Raw genomic sequence first — 23,829 nt, 5'->3', positions numbered from 1 at the left:
TAATGAAGACCTGGAACTTGAAGATGCATTCATATAACTGTAAACCAAAAATAAAATTTTGAGCCCCCCTCCAACCATCTGAATGGACTTCTTCCTCTGTGAGGGCACTCCTAACCTGAAAGACTTCTTCAGGCCATGATGGAAAGTCAGGGTCGGACAGGCCTCATTATACCTTTGTGGCATTAACATCAATACAGACCCTAAGTTTGATAAGAAGCATTTAGAGTCTATTCTCTCTGAAGCCTACTACCTGGAGGCTTCATCTGCATGATAAAACTTTGGTCTCCACAACCTCTTCTACAACCCAGACACTTCGTTTCTATTGATCCCAGGTCTTTAGATAAACTCAACCAATTGTCAACCAGAAAATTTTAAATCTACCTATAACTGGAAGTCCATCACCCCAACCTTCAAGTTGTCCTGCCTTTCTGGACCAAACCAATGTATTTCTTAAATGTATTTGACTGAAGTCTCATGTCTCCCTAAAAGGTATAAAACCAAGCTGCACCATGAGCACATGTTCTCAGGACCTCCTAGGGCTGTGTCATGGGTCCTGGTCACTCATATTTGGCCCAGAATAAATCTCTTCAAATATTTTACTATTTTAACGTTTGATTCTTTTTTTCAATACAGCCATCTTAATACCTCAAGGAAAGCTTTGAAGGGCAAATGACAGAGGATAACATAGAAATTGGAATCTGCAATGAAGCTGATTTGGGAGGATTACTCCAACTGAAGTTAAGGATTACTTGGCTGTCATAGCACAACAATGAAATGACTGAACAATCTGGAATTTCAGATAATCTATCTACTTAAACATGTTTATGGCCGGGCGCGGTGGCTCATGCCTGTAATCCTAGCATTTTGGGAGGCCAAGGCGGGTGGATCACCTGAGGTCAAGAGTTCGAGACCAGCCTGACCAGCATGGTGAAACCCTGTCCCTACTAAAAATACAAAAATTAGCTGGGCTTGGTGGCAGATGCTTGTAATCCTAGCTACTTGGGACGCTGAGGCAGGAGAATTGCTTGAACCCGGGAGGCAGAGGTTGCAGTGAGCCGAGATCGCACCATTGTACTACAGCCTGGGCGACAGTGAGACTCCGTCTCAAAAAAAACAAAAACAAAAATCATGTTTAAAATATGTTTTGTTTTTCAGACTTTTCAAAAACTTATTTCTATGTGGTTTAAATGGACTAATGTTTTTAAAATGACACTTGTAAATCATAATAAACTATAAACCCCTTCCCAACAAAAAACAAAGAAGTGAGAACTTGGCAGCCCAAATGAATCTGTTGGTCATGGTTACTTACCTCTGGGGGACTTTGTGGTTCAGCTCACTCTGGAATTAGATCACTTCTTGGCTGAACTTGCACTGGCAAAGCTGTGAGCAGTGATGTATGACAGCCTAGCCCCACTGGGAAGCATGTGATGGCATAACCAACTTATTCTTTGGACCAGAGATAAGAAAGGCAGTGGGCTAGCAAGAGACAGCCAAAGTGGGGTGGGAGGGAGCTGGGAGAGAGTCTTGGCAGGGCAGGAAGCTCAGCAATAGATGAACTAGGAAGGGTCAGGGGCTAGGTCTCAGGCTGGTAGTTTTTGTTTGTAAAGTATTAATCTGCCTACTTAAAGACTCTATAAAGCGGAAGTATCACATAGTCATATTCTGTAAATTTCCACTAAAAAATGGAAATTCTCTCTGCTACTAAGAAAAAGAGCAAAAAGCATTAAAAAAAATCAAAATCCAGTCACTTAAATTATTACTACTTTTTTAAATATTAAAACTAATTCAGTAAAAAAGAAACCCAACAACTAAATATTAACTCAGGTTATTAACATAAAAACATTGAAAAAATAAGATATGGCTGGGCACGGTGGCTTGCACCTGTAATCTCAGCACTCTGGGAGGGTGAGGCAGGCGGATCATGAGGTCAGGAGATTGAGACCATCCTGGCTTACCTGGTGAAACCCCATCTCTACTAAAAATACAAAAAATTAGCTGGGTGTGGTGGCGGGTGCCTGTAGTCCCAGCTACTTGGGAGGCTGAGGCAGGAGAATGGCGTGAACCCAGGAGGCAGAGCTTGCAGTGAGCCGAGATCATGCCATTGCATTCCAGCCTAGGCGACACAGCAAGACTCCATCTCAAAAAAAAAAAAAAATGGAAGTATAATAGTAAAAAGAGCTTCTAGAGCATTTTTGTCTGTTGCCAAGCCTTTCATATATACATTATTCCATGTAATCCTCACAAAAAGCCCATGAAGAAAGTACCATTGTTAGCCCCATTTTATAGATGAGGAATCTGAGGCAACAAAAGGTAAAAATGTTTTCAGGAAGTGGTCTACTTGAGACACAAATCCAGGTAAACTTGTGGGTAAGCCACTGTTAATTCCACTGTCCTACACTGTCTCCTGATATACATGGAATTGTACACAATTGTCATCACTAGATAGCAAGATAATTGTTGACTCTGATTATCTATTAATTATGTTTGCTTACATGTATTTTCTAATTTTCTGCAATCAACACTTAGAGTCTGTCTACATGATAGAAATAAAGCCTAAAATTTCTTTTTTAAACAGGCTGAGAATAATCAATCACATTCCACCTGGAAATTAAAATAACATTCATGCCCAAATCTAGACTTTATTTTGAGCAATCAAAAAGACGGACTCTTATGCCTCTCTTTTTAACATAAAAATCTCCATTGCTGGAAATGTTGACAATTTAAACTTATTTACTTAAATTTAAAGAGGAGAGACTTTACTTCCAGGAGAAGTAAAGTCATTATTTACTTCTGGAAAGAAAGAACAATTAATACTGAAACTATTTTAAAAATTAGATACTTGCTAGATCATACCTTTAAGAAATTGTAGGGAGGGAATATCCATTAGGAAAAATGTTAATAAAACTGGAAAGTCTTTCAATTTGGTAGGCGTGTTCTGCAGCCCAATTAGAGCTCAGTGTATAGAGCACCTTGGACATAATTATGTAACTCCAGTAACTCCATCAATTTGCTTTTTTTTTTTTTTTTTGAGATGGAGTCTTGCTCTGTCATCCAGGCTGGAATGCAATGGTATGATCTCAGCTCACTGCAACCTCCACCTTCTGGGTTCAAGCGATTCTCCTGCTTCAGCCTCCCGAGTGGCTGGGATTACAGGCGTGTACCACCAGGCCCAGCTAATTTTTGTATTTTTAGTAAAGACAGGGTTTCACCATGTTGGCCAGGCTGGTCTCGAACTCCTGACCTCAGGTGATCTGCCCACCTTGGCCTCCCAAAGTGCTGGGATTACAAGCGTGAGCCACCGCGCCTGGCCTCAATTTGCTATTTCATAGGCGACTTTGTCAACAAGGATAAGATGTTTTGCTTAATAAACAGAAAATAAAAACTACATTCAACCAGATAAGGACATAACCAAGCATACTGTTCCACTATCAGTCCTCACTAGAGGACTCTGGTCATAAAAAGAGCAGGCCTTCAGCAGCTTCAAATGGCCATCTTAACTGACACTGTCTTGCTGTCACTCATAAGAACTCAGAATCTGCCACTGAAGCCTCTGCCACATGAAAGATTCTTCCTTGAAAGTCCTATCAACCACCCAACCCAAACCAGGAGATTCTTTGCAACTTCCTAGCGCTCCTGGAGTGGTTTGTTAACCAGACCTATTCTTTTCCAGTCCTAGTTCTCCTACTTCTTTTCTCTTGATTTTAAAAAATACTTTGTGGAATGTTTAATCTATTCATTTATATATTGATTAAGTGTACGATTATGTATGGTCTGCAGTGTTGACTGACTTGTGAAGTGGCTTGAGCCTGTGTGCCCACAGCTCTGATTCATGAGTGAACAGGAAATACTAAGGAGACTCACCTCTTTGGGAACTCCATGCCGCTTGTGGCTTTTGTGATTGAAATAGCATCAATAAAAGTCTTACACTGTGGGAAGACACAAATGTGCGTGAACCTGGTTGTTTCTGACCTTGCACCACTCACGAAACTCAGGCACTGGGCTAAGTGCCAAGAAATGGAGAGAGAGAGAGGAAAAAAAAAAAAATCTAGTGCCTGACCACAGGTGCTTCTGATCTGTGGCTATTATCTACTGGCTACAGAAAGCCGAATTAGTAGCTTCAATTCCATTACCTGTTACCAGATATTTCCAGGACAGGAAGTCGTAGAAAGCTTATTAAATGAGTAATTAAAACTAGATTTAAAAAGATTAAGACTTTTTTTCTTTCATGGAAAACTTTCTTTCAGTGGAGGCCTTTGAAACTGGATAGATGCCCATATTTCTGGGATGCAATTCATCCTACGTAAGTTGTTACTTTTAGGTTGTGTCTTCCTAACACTGATTTTAATTTGCCTTTCAAAGAAAGTAAAAGAAAAACTAATGACTCAAACAACTGTCATACATATAATGTGATGAAACAAGTTAAATCGGGGTTGGTGATGATAGGTAACCTAGTAGCTGGGGAAATGAAGAAGGAAAAATGAGGAAGCTTGGAGTCCATTCTGATGCAGTGGAAACTACAGTGTGCTTTAGTTTCCCAAATTACCAGGGAGACGGAACAGATCCCTGTAACCAGGCAACAGATGACGCACTCACATCCCACCCAACCCCCACTCCCGCCTACCCCACCCCATTTATAGGCACAGAACCCTGCCTACCCCACCCCATTTATAGGCACAGAACCCATAATGGGAAACATCAAAGAGGACATAAGGAGCCTTGAATGTTAAGGAGCCTGGGGAATAAAGGGAAAGGTTGACTCGCACCCACTGACTGGCTTGTGGGAACCTGTGAGGTATTGCCTGCATCCAGCCAGAAAGAACTGGAAGACACCAGTAGAAAGAGAGCTAATTTGCAGCACTCAAGTTCAAATCATCACACTTCAGGTATAAAAATGACACATGAGAAAATGTGCCCAACACCTTTGGTTGTCACAATGAGATACCACTTTATACCCACCAGAGTGGCTGAAATAAACAACACGAATACCACCCAACGTGAATGAGGATGTGGAGCAATGGTAAACTCTCATATATTACTGGTGGTGTTGTAAAATGGCTCATACATTTGGGAGAATTGCAGTTTCTTTAAAGTTCCACATACAACTACCCTATGACCCAGTAATTCCACTTGTAGGTATTTAGCCAGGAGAAATGAAAACATATGCCCACAAAATGACTTATGCAAGAATATTATAGCAGCCTTATTCATAATAGCCAACAACTGGACAACCCAAATGTTATCCAGAGGTGAGTGGATAAACAAAGTTAGTATAGCCAAACAATGGAATATAACTCAACAACAAAAGGAACAAATTATTAAGATACACATGTATAAATCTCAAAAACATGATGCTGACATAAGATTCCATTTATACGAAATCTAATTTCTATGGTGGTAAAAATCAGCATGTGTTTGCAGTTGCAGGGAAATGCAGTGACTGGAAAGGGGCACAAGGGAACTTTCTGGGACCATGAAAATGTCCTGGATACTCTGGGCACACTGCCTGTTGAGAGAGCCCTGCTCTACAAGGAGCAGTACATAAAAAAGAAAACAAGAAATTGTCTTATATATTATTTTGATGGTGGTTATATAGGTGTATGACATTGTTGGAACTTATCAGTCCTCTAAGATCTGGGCTTTTTATTGCATGTTAATCTTACCTCAATTTAAAAAATTATAATGACATATGACCTTATTTTACAGTCACAGGCCAGTGAGGCCTGATACATTTACATTATATATCATTTATTTACTAACCATACTATTAATTCCTGTAACAAAACTTTAGCCTAAAATGATTTTGAACAGTGTTAAACAGATGTGTTTTCAAATATCGAATTTTAATGTGTAAATATACCTGCTGAGAATCTCAAGGATTAGTAATAGCAAATTAGCAGAAATTACCCAAAGTGAAAGTGATTTGCGGGGGGTCATGGGTTGGCCTGTCAGCTGCTCCTCCCCCAGTGGAATTCCCTTTCATTGACAATCTAGAAAACTGGAGATTTTTTTTAAAAAACATAAATAAGACCACAGGGCCAGGTGCGGTGGTTCACACCTGTAATCTAGCACTTTGAGGGTACGGGACGATCACCTGAGGTCAGGAGATCAAGACCAGCCTGGTCAACATGACGAAACTCTATCTCTACTAAAAATATAAAAATTAGCCAGGCATGGCGGTGCACACTGTTATCCCAGCTACTCAGGAGGCTGAGGCATGAGAATCACTTGAACCTGGGAGATGGAGGTTGCAGTGAGCCAAGACTACACCACTACACTCCAGCCTGGGTGACAGGACTGTCTCAAAAAAAATAAATATAATAAAAATAAATAAAGACCATATTATACAATTTGACTTGTTCTACTAAATATGTCTCAGAGGTCTTTTCATGAGAGTATATATAGATCTACCTCCATTTCTTTGAACCCAAGTGACCTTTAAATATGTGACTTATTTGGTCATTGCACATCTTGTTTACCAGGTAATCCAAGTTGGAGACACAGTCAAATAATCAGTGTCTGTGTGACCAAACTGTAAAATTCTCAAAAGTGTAACAAATTAACTCAAATCTTAGCATCTAAAACAACAAAGTTATTTCTCACACAGTTTCTGAGGGTTTAGAACCTGAGAGCAGCTTTTCTAGCTCAAGGTCATTCATGAGGTCACAGTCATGCTGTTGACTAAGGGTGCAGCCACGAAGACGTCACTGGGACTGCAAAATCTGCTTCCAAGTTCACTCATGTGATTGTTGGAAGAAGGATTCAGTCCCTTTCTCCATGGGCCTCTCTAGAAGGCTGCGCACAGCATGGCTCTTCCTAGAGTCAGTTATCCAAGAGCAAAGCAGTGTCCAAGACAGAAGCTGCAGTGTCTTTTTATAATCTAATATCAGGAGAGCCATCCCATTGCATCTGCTATACTCTAGCCCAACCCTAGGAGTGTACTGACTACACAGGATGTAAATACCAGGAGGCAGGGGTCACTGAGAGCCATCCTGAAGGCTGGTTACCACGTATCCCTAGTACCTAAAACAATGAAGCAACCCAATACACACTTGCTAGATTGGACTGAACCAGCCTGTGGCTGGTAATTCAATCCAGCTATCATGGTCCAAGACTGATGGATGGCTGGTAGGTTACTCAAGTTCAGTGGCTTTTAAGTTGCACAATACCTGAGTAGTGTTCAGTAAGTGTACTATCGTAGCCAAGGAACTGAGGGGAACAAAAATATGACTATGTTTGAATTAAACACCAGGTTACTAAATTTGACTGCAGACCCACGAATGACTAATGACAATATGCAAATCACACAGATGTTCTCTTGTTTAACCATTAACACTTCCTCACTTAAATCAGTCTAGGCTCCTACCTGTGAGTGGCTAGAAGCCAGATCTCAGCCTGGCACGGGTCCAGCTGACCTTCCTCTGTCCTTCTTCCTCCCACGCCTGCCCCCACCAACTCTTGCATCCCATGCTTGTCTTGGTTGGCCTCTGCCTTCTCAAGCAGTTCTGTCTCTAAAGTTTTGCTGGCTGCAAAAGTGCTCCAGAGTGACTGTGTATTTGCTTAGGGCTCTTCTGTGCTGTTCCTACCTTTCCACCTCATCACCCACCACAGCTCCCCACCAGTGCATGTTCTACCCATATGAAAGGCACTCAGAGCTCTTCAAACACGAGTTCTGCCTTCTTCCAAGAAAGTCATCCCTCAATTCTTCTCTTTTTTTTTAATTGTTGTTTGTTTGTTTGCTTTTTTGAGACACAGTCTTGCTCTGTCACCCAGGCTGGAGTGCAATGGCACAATCTCGGCTCACTGCAACCTCTGCCTCCTGGGTTTAAGCAATTCTCCTGCCTCAGCCTCCCAAGTAACTGGGATTACAGGCATGTGCCACCACACCCGGCTAATTTTTGTATTCTCAGTAGAGAGGGGTTTTCACCATGTTGGCCAGGCTGGTCTGAAACTCCTGACCTCAGCTGATCCACCCACCTCGGCCTCTCAAAGTGCTGGGATTACAGGCGTGAGCCACCAAGCCTGGCCCCTGGATTCTTTTCTGCCTGGCAAACCCCTTTTCCCCTTTAAAATCTCTGCTCAAGCACTGTCCCTTCTAATGAAACTTCCCTGACTCTCTAGGGCCTGCCTTGTCACTATGGCACACCAGGACAGAGTCACTCTTTTTTCTGGATTATTGTTGAAATTTTGTATTTGTCTCAGTTTCTGAATCATCCTTAATTACCAAGGGTAATTATTATTTTATGCAATGGTAATTTTCACTTCAAACTGTGAGCTCCTTGAAAGCAGACCCTACCTTTTAACCACCTTTCACCCCTAACACCTATCCTCAGTGCCTGGACAATTGAAACAAGGCACTAAGAAACATATACCTGTGTATGCAATGCACTGCTAAGTGAGAAACAACTGGTTCTAACCTATAAAACCATAATTCTGTTTTTTCTGCACCCAGCTCACTCCTTCCATCTGTGGGGGGCTCCATTCCTTGTGTGCTATGTTAACTGCTGGGCTATGTCAATCTTGGTTTCTGCTTCTCAAGGAATCACTTGCTTATTGGCCACTTAGGCCTCAGGCTTTCTCGATTCCAAAGGAATCATTCTGGTTACATGGAGAGGCCAGGCAGCATGCTGTGTTGATTAAACATGCCGGCTTTGAAATACACAGACATGAATTTGGTGTGTGATGCTGGACGTGTTACCTAGCCTCTTTGTGCTGGCTAAAATAGAGGATATAATCACTCATGTGATTGTTGGAAGAAGGATTCAGTCCCTTTCTCCATGGGCCTCTCTAGAAGGCTGCGCACAGCATGGCTCTTCCTAGAGTCAGTTATCCAAGAGCAAAGCAGTGTCCAAGACAGAAGCTGCAGTGTCTTCCTTGTGTGCTATGTTAACTGCTGGGCTATGTCAATCTTGGTTTCTGCTTCTCAAGGAATCACTTGCTTATTGGCCACTTAGGCCTCAGGCTTTCTCGATTCCAAAGGAATCATTCTGGTTACATGGAGAGGCCAGGCAGCATGCTGTGTTGATTAAACATGCCGGCTTTGAAATACACAGACGTGAATTTGTTTGGTGTGTGATGCTGGACGTGTTACCTAGCCTCTTTGTGCTGGCTAAAATAGAGGATATAATACTTCAGCTTGCTTTGAAGCTTATGTTGGTCAGGTCTCAGCAGGAAACTGACTTCACCCTAGATGTTTCAAATGAATGGATTTCTTACAGAGATTTGAACAAGAGTAAAGGAACAAACAAAGGATGGTGGGGCACCACGAGACTAGCAACAGTAGAAGTCATTACCCTCCCTAAGGCTGAAAGGACAAAGGAAGAAAATAATGTTACCTGGGCCCACTGAGGCTTGGAATCATGGAAGACGAGCAGTACAGTGTGAGGGTTACAGCTAAGGCTGGAGATGCAGCCCACAGCATGGAGGGAATAAGGAAGAAATATCCCGGCCTCTCTCTCATCCCACCCTCTGATCATCTGCTGGTGTTACCTGTTGGTTGAACCGAAATGGCAATCAGGAGGCAAATGAGCCCTGGGAGCTACAGCCTGTAGGGTCTGGCTTCCTGGTCCGCAGAGCAGGGCAGGGACAGCCAGAGAAGGGACTGAAGGGCCAGACACTAGCTGGCACAAGGATAAAATGAGAACATGTACACAGTGTACTTTTCACAGAACCAGGCACATAGTAGGTACACAAGAAACAATCGCTGTGGTTACTGTTACTATTAGTATGGCTGCAACATCAGTGTGTTTTCTGGTTATGCCCGGAGCCACAGGGCTCTGACATCATGGTCAACAAGGCCCTGCTTTAATAACCCTCATTCTCTCTGGCCTGCTCAGTCTCACAGCTCTGTCTCTACTGACACCAGGGCCTTAATGATCCCATCTCTGTTTTCATCAGGCTAAATTAGGCTATTTAACTTATCTACAGGTTTGGAGCAAAGAAAAATAATTTCTAAGCAAAGTTCTTTGGAGAAAACTATCCTTCTGGGTACCACAGATCCCCTTCCATATGGTCAGTTTCAAAGACTTTCCTTTTTGCTTATCTAATGGACCAGGACTAAATGGCCATGCTAATGTCAATTGCTGCTGCCCTACCATAAAATATGTGCACATAAGAGTTTAAAAATGATTTTTTTTTTTTTTTGAGACAGAGTCTTGCTCTGTCACCCAGGCTGGAGTGCAGTGGCGTGATCTCAGCTCACTGCAAGCTCCGCCTCCTGGGGTCATGCCATTCTCCTGCCTCAGCCTCCCCAGCAGCTGGAACTACAGGCACACGCCGCCACGCCTGGCTAATTTTTTTGTATTTTTAGTAGAGACAGGGTTTCACTGTGTTAGCCAGGATGGCCTCAATCTCCTGACCTTGTGATCTGCCCACCTCGGCCTCCCAAAGTGCTGGGATTAAAGGCGTGAGCCACCGTGCCCGGCCTTTTTTTTTTTTTTTTTTGAGATGGAGCCTTGCTCTGTCACCAGGCTGGAGTGCAGTGGCACAATCTTGGCTCACTGCAGCCTCCGCCTCCCGGGTTCAAGTGAGTCTCCTGTCTCAGCCTCCCAAGTAGCTGGGATTACAGGTATGCGCCACCATGCCCAACTAATTTTTTTGTATTTTTAGTAGAGATGGGGTTTCGCCACGTTAGCCAGGGGGCTCTTGAACTCCTGACCTCAGGTGATTCACCCACCTCAGCCTCCCAAAGTGCTGAGATTACAGACATGAGCCACCGTGCCCGGCCAAAAATGATTTTTAAAGTCCTTTACCTTGCTACTGTTTAGCTCACTGCTGTCTTTCCGGTGCTTTGCTCTCATCCTTGTCACTGGTCCAAAGTATTAGGATCTGGTGCTCCCTGACTCCATTACTGCCTCTGTAATCACTACAGCAATTGCCAATACCATTCTTTCCCTTCCCTCACTTTTCTTGTTTTTCCCAGCTTAGGTCTCTCGTCACATTTCCCATTCTTCTCAGTGTTCACGCTGGAAGGCTGGTCTCTGAGGCAACACTGCCAGCAAACAAAACAGTTTCTGGCCTTCAAAAAGACAATCTGGTTCATCGCCACAGATTAGATAAAATCTTTAGTTGACTCTTCTTGACTGCTTGTTGTTAATGCCCAGGGTTTAAAGTTTCTGAAAGGCTGAATGTGATCACTAACCTCACACTTTAGTATTTGTGCACTTTGAGCATCTGTTACAAGCAGAAAGTCAGTGAACTGGGTATGTTTTAGAAAAGCAGAGAACTAGCTGGGCACAGTGGCTCACGTCTGTAATCCCAGCACTTTGGGAGACCGAGGCAGGCAGATCATCTGAAGTCGGAAGTTCGAGACCAGCCTGACCAACATGGAGAAACCCTGTCTCTACTAAAAATACAAAATTAGCTGGGTGTAGTGGCGCATGCTTGTAATCCCAGCTACTCGGAAGGCTGAGGCAGGAGAATCGCTTGAACCCAGGAGGCGGTTATAGTGAGCCTAGATTGCACCATTGCACTCCCGCCTAGGCAAGAAGAGTGAAGCTCTGTCTCAAAAAGAAAAAAAAAAAAAGAAAAGAAAGAAAAGCAGGGAACTCATGAGTTTGGGCAGGATCCTGGATGGAAAACTGTCTCCTCCACCCGCCTTTGGGTAAGGGTAGTAAGATAAACCAAGATGAAATATCCAGTCCTTTTGGATCTGGGTAACTGATACTCACAAATAGCAGCTACAGTTCCTGGTGGACCCTCAAAGGAATGCTTCTCTCATTCTGTGCATAGGGAGCTTCTGGGAGTCAAGGGTTGGATGGGGACCATTTATGAACCTAAATATTGGCTAAATAACTGAGCCTAAATTGTGTGGACCTTAATATACATGCATTGGATAACCTTTTTTTTTTTTGAGATGGAGTGTTGCTCTGTCGCCCAGGCTGGAGTTTGTTTTGAAGACTTGTAATTTGAGAGCTATTTAGAAAACAATGCTATGCATTATGATTCAATCCAGGGTTATAAACTGCATTGTCGTAAGAACTGGACAGATAGGATTTAATAGGATTAAGCTTGGCTTTTAAAGTACATTCTGAAAGGAAAAAAGGAAATGATTTTCATACTGTAATAAGCCAATTCTGATGCCATTAAAACGTCTTCATTTATTCAGCTTGTTTAGGTAGTAAAGGCACCACTGCATCAATTTTAACAGAACGTAGCTTTTGAAGGTCTGAAAAACTCTACAATGAATAGCTATTGCTCTAGTATTTATGAAAAAAGTCAGAATTAAATATGTCAACCTACAGAGAGGATAACAGTTACCTAGATCCTCTTGCTATACCCAAGGACAAATGAACAACCCACATTCAGGTATGTGTTTGACTAGTGAACATGGAAGCTCATTCTAAGCAATGTTAACTTTGTTTAATGAAAGCAGAAATACTCAAGTCAGTCACCCCATCCCCAACAGTCAGCACTTCATCCTCTTCCTTCCTCATCCCTAGTCATAGCTATGGTCAATGCAGTGATAAACCCAAACCATCAAAAACCAAGCTATATGAGCTTAGGAGGTTGAGGTTGCAATAAGCTGTGATCACACAACTACACGTCAGTCTAGGTGACAGAGTGAGACTCTGTCTCTTAAAAAAAAAACAAAAAACCCACCGAGGTATAATTTGCCATTTTCTCAATTTGTCATTAACACAATCATCTACCAAGCTTAATGAACTCAACAAAATTCTCAGTGGGAGAGGAACAGAGAGGCCAATAGCAAAGGGCCACGCCTTAATCCCACCGAACTTTTCACCATGAAAAATTCCCACCATTTATTTTAAGGGCATTAAGGGTCCTATCATCAAAGCTTTAACATAAAACTTACCTGTAATCATTATTTGCAAAGTTAAAGCTACACCTTAACCAAACAGCATTTCTGAGAATTATTAACCTAAAAATTATCTTTAAAGGGGGGCAGGGGGAGACTGACAACATCCATCAATAGAGAATGGATAAATTGTGATACATTCAAACACTGGAATGCTACTCAATAATAAGGAACAGACTGTGAATACAATCAACAACATAAGTGAATCTCCAAAAATTGAGCAAAAGTAAAACATAAAAAGCACATATGTGAGCCAGGTGCAGTGGCTTATGCCTGTGATCCCAGTACTTTGGGAGGCTGATGTGGGCAGATCACTTGAGGTCAGGAGTTTGAGACCAGTCTGGCTAACATGGTGAAATCCTGTCTCCACCAAAAATACAAAAGTTAGCCAGGTGTGGTGGCACATGCTTGTAGTCCCAGCTACTCAGGAGGCTGAGGCAGGAGGATTGCTCGAACCCAGGAGGCAGAGGCTGCAGTGAGCCAAGATCATGCACTCCAGCCAGGGCAACAGAGCAAGACCATCTGGAAAAAAAAAAAAGTACATGTATGATTTATACAAATTTCTAGAAGCAAAATTATAGTGAGAGAAGTGGAACGATAGTTATGAGGGGAGGGATTAACTGGAAAGGGGCATAAGGAATTTTCTGAAGGAAAAGTTTTATATATTTATTGGGGTGTTACCAAATGTTACATCGCAAATTTTAAATCTATGCATTTTGTTTAAATTATACCTCAATTTTGGCCGGGCGTGGTGGCTCACGCCTGTAATCCAAACACTTTGGGAGGCCGAGGTGGGTAGATCACAAGGTCAGGAGTTCAAGACCAGCCTGGCCAACATGGTGAAACCCCATCTCTACTAAAAATACAAAAATTAGCCAGGCGTGGTGGCCCGCACCTGTAGTCCCAGCTACTTGGGAGGCTGAGGCAGAAGAACTGCTTGAACCTAGGAGGCAGAGGCTGCAGTAAGATGAGATCACACCACCGCACTCCAGCCTAGGTGACAGAGCGAGACTCCATCTCGAAAAAAAAAAAAAAAAAATTTTACCTCAATTTTTACAAATTTGAAGTACTATGTATCTACTGGGTCCTAAAGTTAAGTATCATCTACCACGCATAGGAAGCATCTAATCAATCTTGTTATTAAAAACCAACACAGGACATTCAGAAAGCAGATATGAAGCTTTAATTCACCATGGGCATTTCTCCAACCATTCTGTACATTAAACTTTCATGTCTTCACACATATACATCTTTTATAAGACAGTTTTCTTACCAATATGGTACTCTGTACCATACCAACATTCCATTTAACTAGTTAAGGGTGTATTATATAACATGAACCACTGATTAAATATAAATACAGAAGCTGAATACATAGGTTAGAAAGTTTAAATTTTAAAAAAATTTAAGAAAGGCCAAATACCATGAAAGTTTACATGTATTCTTTAATGCTAGAGACCGTATAACAGTGACAACCAATTACAATAAAATCACAATTGCTTTTAGATGACAGTACTTTCAGATTTCTAATACCCAATTACTTTCATTTCCACAATGTCAACTCCATGCTGCATTTTCATTTCTATAGAGTAGACCAGCTTCCAGACTGCAGACCAAGTTTCTTGTGTAATAATACTACTATCTTGATCATGACCACAGGAAACCAATTTTATATTCCCTGTACTATAGAGATGAGACATTATTTGGTGTATAATATGACACTCTTCAGTGGTGGTGTTCAAGAACATTCAAATAGTAGCTGAAAATAGGGTTTGCTAGAGCAGTCCACATATTTCATTAAAAGAAAAAGGTCCAGTCAAAACATTTAGAAATAAATATACAGTACAACCTTTCCCTCTCCCAAATACTGCCCGGGAAAGAAGTTCCAAGCTGACTTAAAAAAAAAAAAAAACACACAAATAAAAACAAAAACACCTCAAAAAATAAACATTATATGATATTCTGAGCAGCAATCTTCCTGAGTCTATTTTCAATTGAAACAAATTCTGCAGCCAATAGTACACTGATTCAGTATCCACAGTCCAGAAGGAGTTCTTGAACATCTAGTTCATATCTCCCAAAAATGTGAAAAGACTCCTAAACACCCAAGTTATTACACAATGGGAAGCTGATATTGGCTTGTATTAAAATCCAGGTGAATATCAAACATAATCACAGCCATTTTTTTAACAGTGATGCTAGAATAAGTGATGAAAATATGTGCACAGCTGTATACAGATCACTATTAAACACAGGAACAAAATGCCATTTGATGCATATCAAATAAGCTCCCAAAAAGCCAATTTGAATATATTTATTTCATTTACATTGATACAGTATTAGAAGGGACTGAATATAATTATGGAGACTGCTGCAAACATTTGATGCCACTAAGTGTTCTATTAAGCATCAGGCATGCACAGTAGTTACCTTTTAAAGTTTCTCATGTATATATCTTAACACATATATCTTAAGCTAAAATATGTTTAAAGCATTTAGTCATTTTAAACCCAAATATTTTAATTGACCTATGTCTAAATGGAGAAAAACAGAAACTTCCTCCTGTCTCAACACCCGATGGCAATATTAAACCTTACTCCCCAAATTGATATTTAAGCTTATTTTATTTATGTCATCTTTAAAATTCCAAAAATAATGAAAAGTCTTATCACTACTAAATAAGAAGTACAATTCCCCGGCAGCAGTCTACCCACCACACACTTACGGCATGCCAAGCCTTTGGGGATTACATAAGAGTGATGTGCTGGTGGCTACAGATGACAATAATTGAAGAGATCAGTCTCTTCTTTTTATTCTGGATCTCCTTATTTTAAACTAAAGCTTTTCATTAATACAAATAAAAAAATCTTTTTTTCTTTATTTAACTTCAATAGAAGAATAGATAAAACTAAAAACCCTTATTGTCTCCAAGTGTGTGGCAAAATAGAAAATGTTTCAATTACATTAGGAAATCGGGTGGATAACAGAGTATAGTTATTCCACTTAAGAAGCATTCCAGTCAAATAATCACAAAAACAAATTCAGATTGCTTGGATCTTGGTCATTTATGGCTTGAAGAACTGGATTTGAAAACCACTTCAGGCTAAAATAAATGTATATGAATAATGCATAGACTGTGTACCTAGAAAATCATGCAATAAATATATGTTCTCATGTACACTGGAATCTCAGTGAAGAAAGGGGTCTGCAGGTGTGAACAGTACTGTTTCTTCACTTTAACCAAGAGACTACACACAGCAAGATACTTGCTTTTGGCCTATTCAAGATCTTATTTGCCAGGTCATCCTAATTTTCTCAGGTTGGTAAAAGAAGCCAATGCTTCAAGACACCTGTGATAAAGAAGTGACTTGCTTCAAGTGTAGGTGCCATGAAATCTGAGCTAGGCAGAACCAGACTCTCCTGATCCTGCCACCCTGCTGCAAAGTCAATTTGGAGTACCTGACTAGCTAGAGTATCAAAAGGGTAAATGCTTAGAATGACCAACTGGAAATGTGTATTATAGTAGTATCTTTTTTAAAAATCTGCCCTTTAAATGTATATCATTTGAGAATTGCCAGTGAAAGAGCCACTCACTATTCTTGGTTTTGATACGCCCCTACGACATGAGAATTGAACTGAACTACAATGATTGTAATGTCATCTCTGTACATTCGAGCAAGCTCTTCAGGAAGACTAAGCATTTTAGAGAGGCGCTCATGATCAACAGTCCCAAACTCGTTGTTGCCCACAGCGTGGCGAATGAGATGGGTTGCTGCGTTCTGATCCTCAAATACCGAGGACATTTTGGTTCTCCTTTCTGTTAAAAGGCCGTGCATCTGTCCCAGAGTCACCTTGTAGCCACCAACAGCTATTGGCTGTTGGTGATGCATGCCAGTTAGGTACTCACCCACAATCCTAACCACATCCTGCCTATGCATAGTCTCCCACAACCCATCAGTAGCCAACACCAGAAACTTATCCTGTGGCCTTAATCGGTGGTAAGTTACCTCTGGCTCAGCAGTGAGATAAGGAGGTGTGTGATAATTAGGAGGAATAAACTTGGTATATTCATTGTCATTCAACTGGTCTGGGCCAGATTCTATCACTCTCTTTTGAAGGTCAATGCTCCATTTGAACTTTACATCACCAAATGCCCTAAATGGCATCAGCAAGCCAAGCAGCCGATCCTGTTTCACGACACTCTTGGCCTCACTCTTTGGATGTTCCAATTTCAGCCGTTCTAGTTCTCTTTCATTTTGAGCATTGTGGTCATTAGACAGCGTGAGCGCTGACCATGAGCCGTCCTCTTCCTGCACACCCAGCATGGCTCTGCTGTCGCCAGTATTGGCCACATGAAGGTCAACACCATCCACATGGGCCACACAAGCAGTGGCTCCGGAAAATGCCACTCGAAGCACCAGGTAGTTGAGAAAGGAATTAGGATCACCAACTTGTGCCTCCAAGGAGATGTCATTATCAAGCCTCTTGAAGGCATTAATTAGAGCCTCCTTAACATCAATGTCAGTTGACTCACCAGTGTTGAGGTCTATAAGCTCTTGCCAGTAAGTCCTCAAGCTGTTAAAGTACAATTTGGATGCCTCCTTACTAAAGTAATCATTGGGGTGCTTGTGCCACTGGAGAATGGGTAGCAGTGCCCGGCCACTCTCCACTGCATTTTCAATCTCTAGCAAAGTTTCATGGGGTAACAAAGAGACAGCAATATAATAAAAGAGTCTTTCACTGACTGCCTGGGAACAAGCACAACCTGCATGGCCATCAAAAACCCCCAAAAGCATCCCTCTGGTCTGCAAGCAGGTTGCTGCACTTCTCCGGTCCTCAATGGGTGCATTTGCAGGCAGCTGATTGCTGTCAAATCCAAGGATAGAACTGACATTTTTGCCATCAAATTCTGGCACTTTGAAACTGTATTCATTAGCTTTAAGGATGCTATTGACTTGTGGAGGTGTGAGGTAAAATTTCTGTGGTGTGGAAGCATATCTCCTTCCTTGGGTGTAGTGCCACCAGTTCTCCTTTGGCCTGCAAAAGGTAGCATATGCTGGATGAGGTGTGTATCTCAGTCGACTCTGAGGAATGTACGATGAGGAACAACAGAGATGTTTGTGGTGGCAGTAACATGCAGTGCCATAGATCCTGCTCAGTTCACAGTTACGGATGAGAGGAAAAAACAGTTGAGTTGGTGCTGGCATGGCATCAGAGAACAGTGGCAGGCTGGAACTTCTGACTGGGATTCCTAGACAGCAAATTAGACAGATGCACACAAAGAAAAGAGTTACATTTCAGGATACTTAATCTAGCTTTGCCTTTATAACAAATATTAAGCAAGTCAATCTACATGTTAAGCCTTTGCTAGAAGGTACTACATTTTATACACACATCATGTACTATTTCTACAGGGTATATTCTGGCAGGCACAACTCCCAGTCATTCGTGGAACCATGACTGAACTCCTGGCTCCTATACTCAAACTTCAATTTTCTCTTTTCTTTGTCGTCCTTTGTGCAGTACAAACTGCAGAATGCACAACAGATTTGGCTGGGGAAAGCTGAGGAGATGAAGGTTATATAACATTATGCAGTAGCCGTCTACCTGACCAATCATCCTTCTCCCTCCCTATTCTTAAAAAATGCCTTGAAATCTCCCATTTTACACAGGGACTTCTTCCATTTATGAAGACCCTTTACATAGACCTGTGGTCGATTTTTGGCACGATTACACATGGCTATGACCAAAAGTGTTAAGATGCAGCCAAACATATGTGTATTTATGAATTACTTGTACATCATATACATATATGACTACAGTAATATGCATTGTAACATATACAGAAAAATTTCTACATAATTAAATAAAAAAAGAAATTCCAGTATTTCTCTCCTGTACCCCAGTAGATGGTCTTGCAAAACTTGCTTCTCTAGACCACTGTGGCAATTTGCCAGGCTAACGGGCATAGGTCTGCCACCAACTCCCAAATAATCTTGGAAAAGTCAGCTCACATCTTTGAGTCTCACTCTTCTAACCTGTAAAGGAACACCAACAGAGCAGATGCTATCTAAGGCTCTTCTAGGATTCATGCCTTTATGCTTATGGAAGTGAGGCTTTTAAATAAAATTCAGGTTTCATTTATTCACTGTTGAATTCTACCGTGCTCTTCGTGATTTAAAAAAAAAAAAAAAGTTTTAAGTATTGTAGTAGCTCTAAAGCTTTGTTAGTAACATAAATGGTTTCAGTCCTAGAACTTAATTTACCTACTAACAATGTTCCCTGCTTAGCAACTATAAGGAAAACCCATAGAAGTATTTTCATCTACTATGGATCCAAAGTAGAATTAACCCCTAGAAAAATGTTTTCTTGGATATGGTAATCACTCTGATTTGATCATTACACAATGTCTACCAATATATACATGCACTGAAACATCACATTGTACCCCATAAATATATAATATGTGTCAATTGTAAATTAAAAATAAATTTAGAAAGACCAAAAATGTTTTCTCTCACATTAAAAAAAAAAAAAAAGGTATTTACTTGCTCCAGGGAAGCAGTACAGTCAAATAATAGTCTAAGGTTTGGATTGAAAAGGTACAGCAATATAATTACAAACTTAAAAAAAATCCTATCACTCACTATATTCGCTGAAAATAATTTCTGGGCATTTATTTGGGAAATTTAATGAATATATCATTAATCTAGATAATTTAGGCAAGAAAAAAATCCCTCTTCTTCCTCAATAACATATATTTTCCCTGAATTCTTGAGATACTGCTTCAAAACAGTCATTTGTACTATAAAGAAACACTTTGGAAATACTTTAAATAAACAAATGCAATAAACAAAAAGGAACACGGAAAATAAAACCATCTGAGTTAATAGCAACTATTCCTTCCCACGGCTAAACAAATATCATGGCAAGTGTTAGCTATATATTATTTTCATGTACCTTTTTTGAAGAGTAATTTGAGAAAAAGTAATAAATCGGGGTAGAGGGAAGCAAAGAAAACTAAACACTGAATAATCACTGATTCTTGTTGGTTTCTGTAATAAGCACTGCATAAGCCAGCCACACAGATTCTCTTCTGCAAGTAGTAGTAGAAAGTACCATCATTTTAACTGCACTATCTAAGAAGGGATTTGTTTACGAAAATGAAGACAAGATCAGGCAATAGAAAGTAATGGCTAAAATTTTGGAAATAAGAATCCGTAACTAAAAAAGCATTCTGAAATGCACTAATGAAAAACAGAAATTTCAGAAAAACGGGAATCCATCAGGAGTAACCATTTAAATAAAAGCAATTCAAACTGAATACCTGAAAGTCATCCAGAAGTTAAGTGTACATGACTGAGCCAGAAGATGTGCTCAAATGTTGGGCCACATGACAGTGGCTTCCATACTTAAACCATATCTCTTTTTAGGTTTGCATGCAGAAAGCATATCAACTCATTTTGTGCTTTGTATAAAGGTTTTCTATCATTAAAATTGTAAACTAATGTAATCTTAATGAATTTTTCTTCATAATTTTATGACTGCATTTGCTCTTTCTTTAAAAATTAAGAATCTTACAGAAAAAAACAATGAAAATGTGCCCGTATGGAACGTAAATTGACTCAAAATACTATTTGTGTGTGGGGGAGGGAGGGTTGATAGACGCATAACAGGGTTTGATTGTTTAATTAAGGAATAACAAGTCCAGGAAACCTGCACTTTCCTTAAATTCCTTTGCTTCGACATTTTTTTTGCGGGGCGGGGGGGGGGGGGGAGCGGCGGGGGGAGGAGTTTTGCTCTTGTTGCCCAGGCTGAAGTGCAATGGTGTGATCTCAGCTCATGGCAACCTCCGCCTCCCAGGTTCAAGCGATTCTCCTGCCCGGCTATTTTTGTATTTTTAGTAGAGATAGGGTTTCACCATGTTGGTCAGGTTGGTCTCGAACTCCTGACCTCAGGCCATCCATCCGCCTCAGCCTCCCAAAGTGCTGGGATTACAGGCATGAGCCACTGCACCCGGCTTGGTTTGACATCTTTTCTACTTTTGTAATTGACGGCAAAATGAATGAAATCTAGTGACAAAAAGCAAATGATTGACACAGCAGGTGCTTTTAACAATACATACGTTCAAACATCAAACAAATTCTCCACTACATTTTTCCTTCAAGGCAAAAGTTCTTGAGATTAAAAACAAAAAAATGAGAGAGTGAATTTTATTGACTCTATCTTTCAGTTATGCAGAGGCTTAGCACATGGACTGAGATTATATCCTAATGCCCCAACTTCCAACACGCCTTCAAAAGACAAAATTCCCAGGGAAGTTGGAATTTATGAAAACTGTGCTGTAATTAATAAGCGTTCTATCCGCATCGGTACAAGTGATACATTCTCTCCATCAGATCAGATACCCTTGGGAGTCAAAGTACTTTCAAATGCTTTCATAAATAAGTAAGCAATGAAAAACTCTTAATATCCTTCAGATTATCCACTGATTCAACAACAAGAAAACCCTCTACATCATAACTTTTGCTGACAAGCTTGTTAAATTAGTGTAGAAGGCTCTTGATCAGGCAATAAGAACACCATCCAGGTACAACTGTTGGTAAAACAGAGCAGTGTCAAATTTGCAAGTTATTCTTGATCACAATTTTCACGGAAAAGTTCCTATTCCATGATCTAGACTCAGCCACGTTGTATGCAGCATCTTCATCCCAGGCAGATTTGGCTGATTTTGCCAATGACTAATAAAGAAAGATGCACTGCAACCAGAAACAGGAAAGAGACCCATCCATTCTTACTGATGTGCTTAGCAGAGCCTGTGCCAAGACATTTTTTCCACTCCATCAATAGACCCACGGACCAAAGTAATTAGCAAATGTTATTAAGGCACCGATTCCAGAGCCCTTTAGTTTTGCAAAGCTTCTGATGTAAATGATAAAGAAAACCTATGCTAATCATTTAACGTGTCGGAACCCCAGTTTATGTAATCCGATTGCATTAAACACTCTACATAAAGACCATCCGTGATTTTTCAACATTTTTCTGGAAATGCCTAGCCATTTCACAGCTCCTGCTATCTTTCTACATAAATGAAGAAAGATACGAAGCACCACATGCCAGTACTTGTTTGATTAGTTTCCTTTGTCGCTACCTGAAAAATTGCACTCACAAAGGCATCAAAGCTATCCCAATCCAAGACGCCTTTGTCCCTTTTTCCAATCTATCTCATCCCTTAATACCACACTGATCCATCTAAAACCATACACAAAAATCTGTCACCATCCTTCCTGGGTACCCAACGCAGGTAGTTAAGTAAATACCTACCAATTCGTCTGGGCCCGGGACACACACACATTCTCCTGTCATCACAACACGGAGCCGACAACATCCACAACCCGCGCGGGCAGCAGCAGCGACAGCAGCACCGGCCCATTGAAAGCAAGGCAGAGATGCTCATTAGAGGAGGCGGCGGCGGGGAGGCGGGAGCGGAGGAGGGGCGAGGTCTCGCTCCAGCCCGGTGAATGGGCTGGGAGGTGGGGGGAAGAGGATGGAGGAGGGATAAAGGGGTGGAGAGAACAAGGAAGCCAACCAAACCAACCCACCCCGCCGGGGAGGCAGAGCCACAGCCCAAGGCAGCGGTGGCCAGGAGCGAGCAGGGGCGCGCCCGGAGGGCCAACCCCTCCATCCAGCCGGGGCGCTAAGCCCATGGACTGCAGCCCCGCCCGCTGCCCGCCCCGCCCTGCCCGTCCCGGCCCCACGGGTGCCCGTTTCAGTCCAGACGAACAGGGGCCGGCCGGCGTCAGGCTGCCAGCGGGGCCAGCCCGGACCCGGGGTGCGTCAGGGAGACCCTCAGGCAGTGCCGCAGCCCTACAGCCTCCCTGGAGCTCACTCTGCCGCCGGCCCCGCGGCGCCCTTTGCGCTGACAGCCGGAGCGCAGGGGCCGGAAGACACTAGGGCTGCACCGCGGCCCCGCCCCCGCCCCCAGCCCCCGACGGCCCCCAGCGCCGCCGCGACCTCCCCACAGCCCCGCCGCCCGGCGCGCACCTGGCGCTCCAGGGCTCGTCCTGCCCTCCGCACGCCCGCGGCCGCCGATCCGCGAGCACGCCTGGCGCCCCCTCACAACTTTGGATGGGTGGAGGATCCTGGATGGGGCGACTCGTGGCAAGGAGTAGGGAATACGAACCGGGCACGGCAGGAGACCAAACGATTCTTCCCGACGAGGAGGGGGCGACAACGACGCCACCGCTTGGCGCTCTTCCCACGCAGCACTGTGCAGCTGCCGGAGCGCGAGCCCTCACCCCCGGCCGGCCCACTCTGCTCCCCTACCCTGCGGGGCCGCCACCCTGCCCCGCCCGCACGTTCGGGCCGGAGTGCTTCCCGCCTCCCGATTGGCTGCGCAGTGACGAGTGGGAGGGGAGGCGGAGACGGCTGCGGCCGGGGGTGGGGCGGGGGCGGAAGAGGAGCGCGGTCCCCGCCAGCTTTGTGACGTCACGGGGGTCAGACAATCCCTTCCATTCGGCGCGAGCCGCCCATTGGTTCCCCGGGCCCGCCTCACGTGACCCCTCCCTCTAACGAGTGGAAGGTGTGGCTGCGCGGCGCTAGGGGGCGGTGGTCGGTGGAGCTGGGCGGCGTTGGCGGAGCAGGCTGCGGGGTCGGGAGAGGGGAGGCGCCTGGGCCGGCTCCAATGTCTTCGCGTGCGTGGGGCCCGAGGAACGGGCTGCTCCCCTGCCGTGCAGGCTTCCTCGAATCCCTGGCAGCTCTGCCGGGATGCGGTGGTGTGGGTGGCCGGCCCAGCGGCCAAGCCTCCCCTGCGCCTCGCGGTTGGGTGCGGGCTTCCCAGGGTAGGCTGCGGGAGCGGCTTCCAGCCTCACGGGAACCTCAACTCCCTGCGGCTCACCCCAGCCTGCGGTACAAGGCGTAGCAAAGAACCTCGAGAGTAGCTGTTGCTTCGTTCGTTTGATACCTTGCAGATTTTAGGAGCATTAACGCCCATCATGTTTTCTGTCGCCCCAGGG

The 23,829-nt window shown here is 42.9% G+C and overlaps 1 protein-coding gene across 5 annotated transcripts; it reads right to left on the bottom strand.

Annotated features, from left to right (window-relative positions):
* Nucleotides 1-13,974: 13,974 nt before the first annotated feature.
* On the bottom strand, nt 13,975-23,204 carry PDP1 (pyruvate dehydrogenase phosphatase catalytic subunit 1). 5 transcript variants are annotated; one of them, XM_024250652.3, is made up of 3 exons: nt 22,998-23,198; nt 22,139-22,173; nt 13,975-18,065 (listed from the first exon to the last, which is right to left on the bottom strand). In XM_024250652.3, exons 2-3 carry the CDS (start codon nt 22,167-22,169, stop codon nt 16,408-16,410), a joined length of 1,689 nt encoding a protein of 562 aa, XP_024106420.1. In that variant the 5' UTR covers nt 22,170-22,173; nt 22,998-23,198; the 3' UTR covers nt 13,975-16,407.
* Between the last annotated feature and the right edge of the window lie 625 nt (nt 23,205-23,829).

The sequence above is a fragment of the Pongo abelii genome, chromosome 7 (genome assembly GCF_028885655.2).
Source record: "Pongo abelii isolate AG06213 chromosome 7, NHGRI_mPonAbe1-v2.0_pri, whole genome shotgun sequence".
In the NCBI taxonomy this organism is placed as follows: domain Eukaryota; kingdom Metazoa; phylum Chordata; class Mammalia; order Primates; family Hominidae; genus Pongo; species Pongo abelii.
Note: the sequence above shows the minus strand (reverse complement) of the source record. Positions and strands in the feature narration are given on the sequence as shown.